The 12,706-nt window shown below is 49.6% G+C and overlaps 1 protein-coding gene across 3 annotated transcripts in view; it reads right to left on the minus strand.

Annotated features, from left to right (window-relative positions):
• Positions 1–12,706, minus strand: part of LOC135241652 (uveal autoantigen with coiled-coil domains and ankyrin repeats protein-like) — a 57,750-nt gene that overhangs the window by 15,583 nt on the left and 29,461 nt on the right. For all 3 annotated transcript variants that reach the window (XM_064312202.1, XM_064312201.1, XM_064312203.1), the window contains exons 3-8: positions 8,028–8,116; positions 6,009–6,073; positions 4,801–4,858; positions 1,832–1,902; positions 1,511–1,617; positions 382–563 (exon numbers count right to left, since the gene is read on the minus strand). In XM_064312202.1, coding sequence (XP_064168272.1) covers positions 382–563; positions 1,511–1,617; positions 1,832–1,902; positions 4,801–4,858; positions 6,009–6,073; positions 8,028–8,116 — 572 coding nt within the window. The remainder of the gene's footprint in view (positions 1–381; positions 564–1,510; positions 1,618–1,831; positions 1,903–4,800; positions 4,859–6,008; positions 6,074–8,027; positions 8,117–12,706) is intronic.

The raw sequence follows: 12,706 nt of genomic DNA on the forward strand, positions 1-12,706 counted from the left end.
CCAGCTCAGACCAGCACCCCTACTTATAGTACCACCAGCTCAGACCAGCACCCCTACTTATAGTACCACCAGCTCAGACCAGCACCCCTACTTATAGTACCACCTGTTCAGTCCAGCACTCCTGTGCCTACAGTACCACCTGTTTAGACTGGCTCTCCTGTGCCTGTAGGACCACCTGTTGAGTCCAGCTCTCCTGCTCCATGTTCCTGCAAACACTTAAATTGCACCAAGGATCCCCCCTCCCCCCTGCCCCAAACACAAAAGATGGAGTCTGCTCATAGGTTTGTGATGATGCAGGGTGCAGACGAATACATAGGATGAAGGATGGCCTAATTGGATGGGAGAAGGGGGATGGGGGGGGGGCTTGCGATGGCGCCTGACCTTTCGCGGCCTTGTCCAGGAAGCTCTTTACGAGCGTCACCAGCTCCATGTTCTTGCTGAGGCGGGCGTAGTGGAAGCAGTCGTGCCCAAAGCTGTCCTTGGCTGTGACATCAGCACCGCTCTTCAGCAGGACCTCCACCGCGTCTTTACAGGCGTACTCACACCCGAGGATCAGGGCAGTTCTACACACACGCACACGCACGCACACACACACACACATGCACACGCACGCACGAACGGACCCCACGCACACACGCACACACACACACACACGCACATACAGATACAGACACAGACACAAACATAGACAGATCCAACAGACAAACACAAGCACATATTAAACCGTATTAAGAACAGTTTAAAGGTGCATGTTTAAATAACTTCAAAACAGTTTCAGTGCTGTTTATAACTTTTCAGGAGAATAACCTTGAATTCACAGGAAAACTCAACTGGGGCAGAGGGTTTGGGTGCCCTTGGAGCAGACCACAACAGTGGCGGACACCTTTTAATAACACTGCAAATAATGTTATAGAAATTCTCACATTCTCACAGAAACACTCAATTACCCAACATAACTTCTAACATTCAGGCGTACATACAGGCAGCCATGCAAGGAATGTCTCCTCTGACTTTCTCAGTTCACTGACTTATAACCATATGATGGGGGAGCAGCTGCTTAAAAATCAGAGGACAAGCTCTCACTTAATTATTTGAAACCGATACTTTCTCTTAATTTGAGTGTCAAGACGAGGACGTTCCTGATCGAGAGAATCAGAAGTTGGGGCAGAGTTCCTCAAACACTATGATTAAATAAATGACCATTTCTCACCTGTGTGCGATCCTCATTAGTAACACCGGCACAGAAGGACACGATGGGCTCCAAAGAGCGTTTAATCGAGCCTGACCATTCAGTGGCTCCACACAAGGAGTCCATGTAATCCAAAGTTTAATAAATATGAGCACACTAACGCATCCCAGTTTGTAGACGTGCTCCTAAATTATTTTTCCAGTTAGTACACATCAATTTTCAGAAGCAAAAGCTCCAAAAATGAAAGCACTTTTCTAGTGAACTCATGGGACCTGTAGTTCCAGCGCTATCGAACCCGTGACCCGAAACACCCAGCCGTACTTGTTCTGTTTGTCGCGCAGGCTGATGTCCGCCCCTCGCTCCAGCAGCAGCTGGCAGATCCGGGGGTGGCACATCTGGGTGGCCAGCACCAGGGGGGTCCGGCCTTCCTGCGGGAAAAACCGGGACAGCGACGGGGGGTCAGAACAACCCGGAAAACACCAGGCCTCGCTAGGCGACCCCCAGCCTCATCACCCCAGTACCAAAAAGAGGGACCATTATGATCGATTAAAGCCTTTCTACGTCAGTGCGTGGAGGCTGCGCTCAATGCACGGGCGATACGTGACCCCCTGTCGTCGCGGGCGACCCGGCAGAAATACTCACAAAATCGCTGGCGTTGACAGAAGCGCCGCTGTCACACAGGAGCTTTACACTGGAGGAGCAGCCAGCCATCACTGGAAAACACACAGACCTGGCATGAGCGCACATGCAGACCCACACACTGCACTCTGCACGCACACACACATACACAGACCCACACACTGCGCTCTGCACGCGCGCACACACGCACGCACGCACGCACACACACACACACACACACGCAGACCCACACACTGCACTCTGCACGCGCACACACACACGCAGACCCACACACTGCACTCTGCACGCGCACACACACGCACGCACGCACACACAGACACACGCAGACCCACACACTCTGCGCTCTGCACTCACACTTACACACACACAAGCGCGCACACACTCTGCACATACACTCTGCATGCACACATACACAAACGCAAGCGCAAGGGCGCACACACACACACATACACTTACACATACACACACGTGCACACACACACACACTCTGCACATACACACACGCATGCACACGCACACACACGCACACACACACTCTGCACATACACACACGCATGCACACGCACACACACACACACATACACTTACACATACACACACGTGCACACACACACACACTCTGCACATACACACACGCATGCACACGCACACACACACACACAATCCCTGTACAGCAGTGCTCCAGATAAAGAGCAGATATTTACACAGGCCAGTTCACACAGAGGACAGCAGAGAAGCAAGCACTCCATAATGCAATTATGGGACAAACATGATGGCTGATCACAGCTGATTATGCGCAGGTAGGAAAACCAGCCCACGTAAAGAGAGCGACAACGGCTGCTCACCATCTTACTTCACTGACACTTTAAATGAAATGCATGCATACTAACAATATAAAATTAATGCTGCATCCTATTAACTATGCACAATTTGCTGATGATATATTTAATAGACTTTGAGTACCGTGAATACATTACATACTCCCCTTGCTTCCTTTTCAGATTATCCATTTAATAAATGCAATGCTTCAGTGAAGGATGACACGTGATGCTTTTTTCTCCAAAAACTCACGCACTTGTTAATAATTCAACACAAACAAAATAGCTCTGTTCTGTTCTTGTTCCCGATTTTATTTAATTTTTTTTGCAGCCGAGATTATGTTAGTCATTAACAAGCTGTCACTGGAAGGTCTCTGTAATACCAGCCACAAAAGCAGAGTAATACATGTTCACAGCAGTGAGAACTACAGCACGCATCGTTTCAGAGCTCTTCCAAGTCAAACAGATTAGCGAGAGCTCTGCTGCTCCTCTTTATGCAGGGTGCATCCTCTTTAAGCTTTCTGCATAAATCACTGTAAGAACAGAGCACCTCTCACACAATACAATTTGGCAGAGGGGCAGATGACTCAAAACTGCCGTTGGAACAGACGAGAGGCTTTGCATCATCTCAGGCACCGTTCCTGCCCACTCCCTCAGGGCTCATAATAAAGCACATACTTCCTTGTACAGCCTGTAATGGGCCATACACCACTCATCCAAGTGTACAGAATGCAAAAAAAAATTGGGATAAAAATGTAACCACTGAACATGGCTCGAGTGCACTATTTTCATAAAATGACTCCCGATGAAGTGCAGCCATTTTGGCACACTGAGTAAGCGCTGCAAAGATTCAGCGGGTTTTGGGGCTACTTTCATAAGCTTCTTATGGAAAAGATATCCAATCAAAAGAAATACATATAATACCCACAGTACAAGTTAGGACAAGGTTGACGGTGACAACACTTATCAGCATGCACCCAAAGTGATAAGCATATAATCAATACACAATCTAAATGTGGTCCACATGTAATCAAAATTGTAATCAAAGTGTGATTGGCATGTAACTCGCAAATGCCAATACATTTTCCCGAATGCAACCAGAATGCAACCGCAACCTGGTCAATACAAAAGATAAACATGACTGATGTGTTATGTAGATTTAATCGACAAGTGATCTAAACATAATCCCCAAGTAAAAGAAATGAGACAAACAGTGACTGTTAAAAAGTGACAATGCACAAGCAACTCCTGCGCATGACTTTGACTTGGGTGTGTGTGTGTGTGTGTCTGTGACTTGGGTGCGTGCGTGTGTCTGTGACTTGGGTGCGTGCGTGTGTCTGTGACTTGGGTGCGTGCGTGTGTCTGTGACTTGGGTGCGTGCGTGTGTCTGTGACTTGGGTAGGTACGTGTGACTGTGACTTGTATATATGCATGTGAGTGTGACCTTAATACATGCGGGTGACTGTGACTCTAGTACGTGCGTGTGACTGACTGGAATACATGCATGTCTAACTTGGGTATGTCCACGTGACTGCGACCTGGGTGGGTATCTGCCACTGTGCCTTGAGTACGTGCGTGAGGCTGTGACTGGAGTACGTGCGTGAGGCTGTGACTGGAGTACGTGTGTGAGGCTGTGACTGGAGTACGTGCGTGAGGCTGTGACTGGAGTACGAGCGTGAGGCTGTGACTGGAGTCTGTGCTGTGATGGTGCGCTGGCTGGACTGGAGTACGTGTGTGAGGCTGTGACTGGAGTACGTGCGTGAGGCTGTGACTGGAGTACGAGCGTGAGGCTGTGACTGGAGTACGTGCGTGAGGCTGTGACTGGAGTACGTGCGTGAGGCTGTGACTGGAGTACGTGCGTGAGGCTGTGACTGGAGTACGAGCGTGAGGCTGTGACTGGAGTACGAGCGTGAGGCTGTGACTGGAGTACGAGCGTGAGGCTGTGACTGGAGTACGGTGTGTGAGGGCTGTGACTGGAGTACGTGCGTGAGGCTGTGACTGGAGTACGAGCGTGAGGCTGTGACTGGAGTACGAGCGTGAGGCTGTGACTGGAGTACGTGCGTGAGGCTGTGACTGGAGTACGTGCGTGTGACTGACTTCCATACGTGCATGTGACTGTGACTTGGGCGCATGTCTCGGAGAAGAGCAGCTCACCTGCATCGTGCAGCGCGGTCCTGCCCTGCAGGTCTACATTCCCCACTGGGCAGTTGTGCTGCAGGAGGACAGAGCAACATCAGCACCCATGCAGACTAACACCCAGCAGGACCCAGCCGCTCATATTTCCCTGAGCTTACGTATGGTCCTGCAATGGCTGTTCAAGTGAATGCACCAATATCAGAGCCTGAAAGCGCCACAAACTCCCACCTGGTCCATAATCCTCACACAATGCTTCACCCGATAGGAAGAGAATGTATCGCCCTTTATATTCTTCAAATTATTTTACCTGAGATGTAACCGCGTATCCCAGCATTGGGTCCTTTCACCTACCTGCACAGCATAACGCAAATAACCCCCAGTTGTTGTTAAACATTAAATTTGTTACATTTAAATAAAATTGGCATGACCAGAGCGGTTTTTAACTGAGACAGAAAATGTTGTCTACTTGCAGAATCTGGGGGATTGGGGGGGGGGGGGGGGGGGCTGCAACTAGGTCAAGAATGGGGTAAGCAGTTGCTATGATACGGCAGAAGTGTCCGGCTGGCCGGCACCAGCATGGGCCAGACGTTGCGTTATGGCGCTGAAAGTTCTCAGGGCTCGGGGCCAGGCTCCCCCAGCCCCTGGGCCCCAGGGCCCCTATAAAAACCCTCCTCTCTCCAGCAACAGGGTCCCAAACCGGCCACGCTCAGATGACCGGCAGATAACTGGGGGGCAGGGAAACCCGAAACCTTCGGGAGTCAGCCTGCCGGAATGAGAGGATGAAGGGAGCCAAGGGTGTCCACAGTGACATCGTAGGGGGGTTGTGTCACCCCACCCCCCACTGCGCCCACCCTCATAGGCCCTTCAAAATGGGGCAGGCTGCCCAAGTAACAGTCAGGTATCGAATGGGGCCAAGGCTCGCCCTCCCTCTGACTGGCAGAGACCTACGCCGTCACGGTCAGATTGCAGGCGGGGACAAGCTCACCGGAGAGCAGCAGACTGAAATGAGTGGACATCAAATCATCAAATCAGCCATGTCGCTCCGGCTGAAGGGCCAACAAAGCCGAGCTCTCCTGGATGTCTGACATGGTGAATTGTGTCTGACACCTTCATTATTTCAACATCAATTCCTTAGTACTCTGTTATATTTCTATGTCTTCGTGCACATACCTAGCCATAAAAAGCAGGACTGCATAACGTGTTCACAATGCTTTTTTGGACCATACCTGCAGCAGTTTCTGCACACAGAGAGAGTGCCCATTCCTCGCAGCCAAGTGTAGAGCATTTTTACCTGCCAAAAAAGATGAGATGGTTCAGTATATGAGAAAAATGTTACATTATAATTGCATATAAGTGCATTTAATATTCCTTCTTGCAGTGGTGTTGTGAAGAGCACAAGCAGGCAGGCTGAATCAGTCGGTGTAATTACATGCTGCTCTTTAGACATGTTAATAAACAGACAGCTTGCTTTAAAAGGAGTGTTTTAAAAGGCATGACGTGACCCTGCCAGCTTAGCTGGAATCAATACCATGACCTGAGCAACACTCACGGCCAGGAGTACTGTGCACCTGTAATTACACAACACAGTTCTGGCCTACATGGTTTCTTAGTGCTGGATGTGCAAAGAGTCACAGATGGGTGGTTAAGTACTGGAGCTTTGTCCACTCTGCAGCAGGTCCAACATGACGGGAACCTGGGATCATCGATCTTATGCAGCTTTGGCCTCTGTGCTCCTGTGATCAGCTCTTGAATAATTCCACTCTCCTCTGCAAGTTCAGTAAGTCTGAACAGTAATCTAACTGGCTCTGATGGTACAATAATGTGACTGCAACACATGTGCCAAAGGTGGTTTCAGTGGCCCTGTTGGCCTCAGGGTTCAAGCAGCGTAATAATGTGAGCTCAGTCTCTCTGTGCTAGTGGTGGTCTCAGTGCTCTGAGAGCTCAGTCTCTCTCTGTGCTAGTGGTGGTCTCAGGGCTGAGAGCTCAGTCTCTCTGTGCTAGTGGTGGTCTCAGGGCACTGAGAGCTCAGTCTCTCTGTGCTAGTGGTGGTATCAGTGCTCTGAGAGCTCAGTCTCTCTCTGTGCTAGTGGTGGTCTCAGGGCACTGAGAGCTCAGTCTCTCTGTGCTAGCGGTGGTCTCAGTGCTCTGAGAGCTCAGTCTCTCTGTGCTAGCGGTGGTCTCAGTGCTCTGAGAGCTCAGTCTCTCTGTGCTAGCGGTGGTCTCAGTGCTCTGAGAGCTCAGTCTCTCTCAGTCAGTGGTGGTCTCAGTGCTCTGAGAGCTCAGTCTCTCTCTGTGCTAGTGGTGGTCTCAGGGATCTGAGAGCTCAGTCTCTCTCTGTGCTAGCGGTGGTCTCAGTGCTCTGAGAGCTCAGTCTCTCTGTGCTAGTGGTGGTCTCAGTGCTCTGAGAGCTCAGTCTCTCTCTGCTAGCGGTGGTCTCAGTGCTCTGAGAGCTCAGTCTCTCTCTGTGCTAGCGGTGGTCTCAGTGATCTGAGAGCTCAGTCTCTCGCTGCTAGCTGTGGTCTCAGGGCTGAGAGCTCAGTCTCTCTCAGTCAGCGGTGGTCTCAGTGCTCTGAGAGCTCAGTCTCTCTGTGCTAGCGGTGGCCTCAGTGCTCTGAGAGCTCAGTCTCTCTGTGCTAGTGGTGGTCTCAGGGCACTGAGAGCTCAGTCTCTCTGTGCTAGCGGTGGTCTCAGGGCTGAGAGCTCAGTCTCTCTCTGTGCTAGCGGTGGTCTCAGTGCTCTGAGAGCTCAGTCTCTCTGTGCTAGCGGTGGTCTCAGGGCTGAGAGCTCAGTCTCTCTCTGTGCTAGCGGTGGTCTCAGTGCTCTGAGAGCTCAGTCTCTCTGTGCTAGCGGTGGTCTCAGGGCACTGAGAGCTCAGTCTCTCTGTGCTAGCGGTGGTCTCAGTGCTCTGAGAGCTCAGTCTCTCTGTGCTAGTGGTGGTCTCAGGGCACTGAGAGCTCAGTCTCTCTGTGCTAGCGGTGGTCTCAGGGCTGAGAGCTCAGTCTCTCTCTGTGCTAGCGGTGGTCTCAGTGCTCTGAGAGCTCAGTCTCTCTCTGCTAGCGGTGGTCTCAGGGCTGAGAGCTCAGTCTCTCTGTGCTAGTGGTGGTCTCAGGGCTGAGAGCTCAGTCTCTCTCTGCTAGTGGTGGTCTCAGGGCTGAGAGCTCAGTCTCTCTGTGCTAGCGGTGGTCTCAGTGCTCTGAGAGCTCAGTCTCTCTCAGTCAGCGGTGGTCTCAGGGTCTCTTTCTTACCGGTGGCCTCAGTAGCAGTGACATCAACACTGTGACCCAGGATGAGGTTGAGACAGTCCAGGTGTCCTCTAGCAGCAGCGAGGTGGAAGCTGGACACACAGAAGGGAGAGGGATGGGGGAGGAGGGGCACAATCAGCTTTACAATTTGCATATTGGCAGCAACATCTCCTAATCCAAGACCAAAAATGAAAAACCAGTCACGGCAAGACCACTTAACCAGGTAGATCCATCAAGATCCCAGTTCTCATTTGCAGTGATGACCTGGGGAGGAAAGTGGGCACAAAATGCAAGGGATTGTGGGATTGTGTTGCTACAGGTTGAAAGGGGGGTGATGTAGAGATTAATAGGAACAGGACAATTTGTTTAAAACCGCTACTGTGTGCAGTAACTCTGCACAAAACTACGAAGACCATGGAGAACCTGGTCCTCAAATCAGGTTGAGTGTGCCGTTGGATGACATCTACATCACAGTACGCCCATTACTGCACTGGGACATAAAATTTTATTTCTGGGTCCAGAGGTAATTTTTTGGGTCCCTAATGGCCCATCAACACCTCTTCCAGGCAGGAAGTATCCCATCCAAGTACTTCAGCACTTTGACATGAGAAGGGTATTGGGTGGTACCGCTGCTGGCAGAGAAATAAGAACTGAGTAAAGGTCAACAGCGTCGCCAGAGCCATCTCTGCAATCTCCATCCGAGTCTGAACAGTAGGACAGAGCTGTTTAATGAAAAGATATGGCAGAGACAGCCCAAACCAACAAAGTGGCAGGGCAGATGATTCAAACAACAATACGGAGAAATCCAATCAAACGGTATCAAACAAAAGGGCAGAACCGTCCAATCAGCAGATAGGGTGGAGCTGTCAAATCACACTATGGGAAAAGGTCATCAGATCTGTTGCAGTGCTCCTGTTGAGGAAGCCCGCACAGGCTCACCTTGGCATAGGCAGCTACATAAACTACAATCGACAAAAGAAACTATACCTTGACGTTGAGGTGTAAGAACTGTGGTATAATACGCACTACCCTCCTGATGGAGGCTTAAAGGGTCAGACCACATTCATCACATCATATCTAAAAATAAACCTCTTCCTTCATTTCTGCACATGAAATTGAGACTAGCGTAGCTTTCTGCACTTGAGAAGCCGTATGACATGCCCTGAAAATCCCTTCTCCAGCAGCATTATGAAGCAAAACAGGAATTACTGTATATCCACAGCAATCAAAACTGTTCTTCAGTGGTGCAATTTATTCCATTTTTAATGTAATTCCAGCTGCAATTTTTGTAGAGGGGTTTCATCAGATGGGTAACAGGAAGGTGAAAGACATTCTTAAGAATTGGTACATTTTCACATGTAAAAATTTTTAGGCATGTAAGCCAACACTGAAGTTCATGTTAGTGATCAGTCATTTCTTGCATTTAACTCAACGTTTACAGACAAATGCGCATGATGCTGGTACAGGCACTATATGCGTACGACAACAAGAATGTGTTTATTTCACCTCTTTTCCATTCAACAGCTGCTGGGACACTGCTAACCCAGGTAATGAGGCCATCTTTACCAATGTGAAAAACTGCATTCCGTCTCCATGTGAACCACAGCGTTTCCCAGGGTACACCTGAATGGAAAGGACAGACATTCCAGGAGCGCTTCCACGGTCATTAGCTGTGCGCTGACACTGGACACAGCTCCATTACACAGCCCCGAGGCTTCCCTGCCATTCTCCACACCACAGCAAACCTGCGGCTCCCAGACCTGCACTTCTACACACAGCCCCGAGGCTTCCAGAGCCTGCCACTCTCACATGCGCTGACAGACCACAGCTCTACACACAGCCCCGAGGCTTCCAGCCTCACCCTGCCACTCTCCACACTGCGGCTCCCAGACCTGCACTTCTACACACAGCCCCGAGGCTTCCAGCCTCACCCTGCCACTCTCCACACTGCGGCTCCCAGACCTACGCTTTCACACACAGCCTGAGGACACGCCATGCAAACGAAATGGAAAGCACCTACACACAGCCACCCACAAATGTGAAGACCTGCTGGATTTGGGCTTTAGTATGGATTAAATTGTTCAGTATGGAACACAAATGACCTCCACTCATTTTGAGTTTTAAAATGAAATGAAATTAAAATCTTTTTTCACTTTAAAAACAGGACGTCAGCTATGAAGAGGAAAATGGACACATAAGTGTGAACCCATGCACAGTATTATCTTGAAGGTTATTCTTGCCGAGTGCTTCTCTGGTTTGCTTATCCTTTGTGTTAATCTTTCCCTGGCTAAGAGATTTGCCCACAGGTGAAGCAGTTATTCAAGGTAAATGTGCTGTTTGCCCAGTTGGACCTCTCGAGCACTTCAGCAGATTAAAATATTTTCATTAAGAAGAACACCACAAGAAGTAAAACCTTTATTATAAAACTCTCTACTTGGGAGACTGGATATACTGATAAAGACACCCCCCCCCCTCCCCCACCCCCCAACAAGCAACCCAGCCTCCACCTGAGGCATGCCAGCCAAAAATAGACACAATGCAAAAGATCAATTTGCACAGATGAAGCACGAGAGGTGGACAACAGAGAATTTGCAGCCAGATTTTGAAAATGGTCTGCTACTGTCAGCAAGGTATTTAGAACAGCAGGCTTTTTATTCTTTATCCCTTACTAGCAAACTCATGTGAAAGAATCTGCAGTACACACTTAGGTTGTTTGGCCATAGCAGAAGGCACACGGGCAGGGCGAAGCCACAGCTACAGTAGCTATGCGTTCCATATAGTACGCGCCATAACAACGTGGCGGGAGCGCGAGACCCTCGCTCTGACGGCGGTGAGTGCGCTTGATTTAGTCCCGAGAGATTCCATCGCCTTATTACGGGGCAAACCCTGCTCCCTGTGTATGGCAACAACGTCTCGCATACAAGCTGAAAATACCCTGCAGGCCAGCTCCCGCAATCCGACCCGCTCAAACGGGGGCCAGACAAATCTGCAGCCGAAACGCACCGGCATGCTAAAGCGTTCCCCAGCTACTTCTGCCCAAATCTGCAGCCGAAACGCACCGGCATGCTAAAGCGTTCCCCAGCTACTTCTGCCCAAATCTGCAGCCGAAACGCACCGGCATGCTAAAGCGTTCCCCAGCTACTTCTGCCCAAATCTGCAGCCGAAACGCACCGGCATGCTAAAGCGTTCCCCAGCTACTTCTGCCCAAATCTGCAGCCGAAACGCACCGGCATGCTAAAGAGTTCCCCAGCTACTTCTGCCCAAATCTGCAGCCGAAATGCACAGGCATGCTAAAGAGTTCCCCAGCTACTTCTGCCCAAATCTGCAGCCGAAACGCCCGGCATGCTAAAGTTCCCCAGCTACTTCTGCCCAAATCTGCAGCCGAAACGCACCGGCATGCTAAAGGTTCCCAGCTACTTCTGCCCAAATCTGCAGCCGAAACGCACCGGCATGCTAAAGAGTTCCCCAGCTACTTCTGCCCAAATCTGCAGCCGAAACGCACTGGCATGCTAAAGAGTTCCCCAGCTACTTCTGCCCAAATCTGCAGCCGAAACGCACCGGCATGCTAAAGAGTTCCCAGCTACTTCTGCCCAAATCTGCAGCCGAAACGCACCGGCATGCTAAAGAGTTCCCAGCTACTTCTGCCCAAATCTGCAGCCGAAACGCACCGGCATGCTAAAGAGTTCCCAGCTACTTCTGCCCAAATCTGCAGCCGAAACGCACCGGCATGCTAAAGCGTTCCCCAGCTACTTCTGCCCAAATCTGCAGCCGAAACGCACCGGCATGCTAAAGAGTTCCCCAGCTACTTCTGCCCAAATCTGCAGCCGAAACGCACCGGCATGCTAAAGAGTTCCCCAGCTACTTCTGCCCAAATCTGCAGCCGAAACGCACCGGCATGCTAAAGAGTTCCCCAGCTACTTCTGCCCAAATCTACCGAATTCAATGCCACTGAAAAGTAAATAATTAGATACAAAATAAACTGCCGAGAAAATCCTGATTGTAGGCCAACTGAGACTTACTTTGAAGTGAACTATCTGTATTTTAGAAGTTTTGATGAATCAATAATCTCAAAAACAAATATTCTTTTTGCAGAGTTTATATCACAAGTAGACATAACAAGGCTTACAACACTGGCAGAAGGTTATCTATATAGCAGGTTTCCTTATTTTGGTAATTCACATAGTACTGGCTTAGATCACAAAACACTAGAACACATTTCTGAGAATTTAGAACATTTATAGGTAATTCTGAAAAATAATAATTATTATTATTATTATACAAGGAAATCATACAAGGAAGGTCCTGTCCTGTCCTTTACTAAATAACGCGGAAGACTCTCCAACAGAACCAGCACAACAGTGATGGATGGAACAGGCAGGCACTGACAGCTAAAGCCCGGTGTAGCACATTCCACACCTATGACAAGCAAAATAGCCTGACAGTGTTATGCGATGATCACATCCTCCTCACAATGATGATGCATTTACAGATACCCTCTAAAAGCAACACGTGGCTGAGGTTACTAAGGACGTAGCACACTATTTATCTGCATCTGCAGCAACCAAATGGAATTCCTTTGGACAACAGTAGCGATTCCCAAAATGCAGCCTTGTAGCACTGGCTAGCCTGGTCCTTTTGTTTAGAAGATAGACTTTGATAAGGAACAATGTGATGTGCTGCTC

Source organism: Anguilla rostrata, chromosome 16, assembly GCF_018555375.3.
Source record: "Anguilla rostrata isolate EN2019 chromosome 16, ASM1855537v3, whole genome shotgun sequence".
NCBI lineage: Eukaryota > Metazoa > Chordata > Actinopteri > Anguilliformes > Anguillidae > Anguilla > Anguilla rostrata.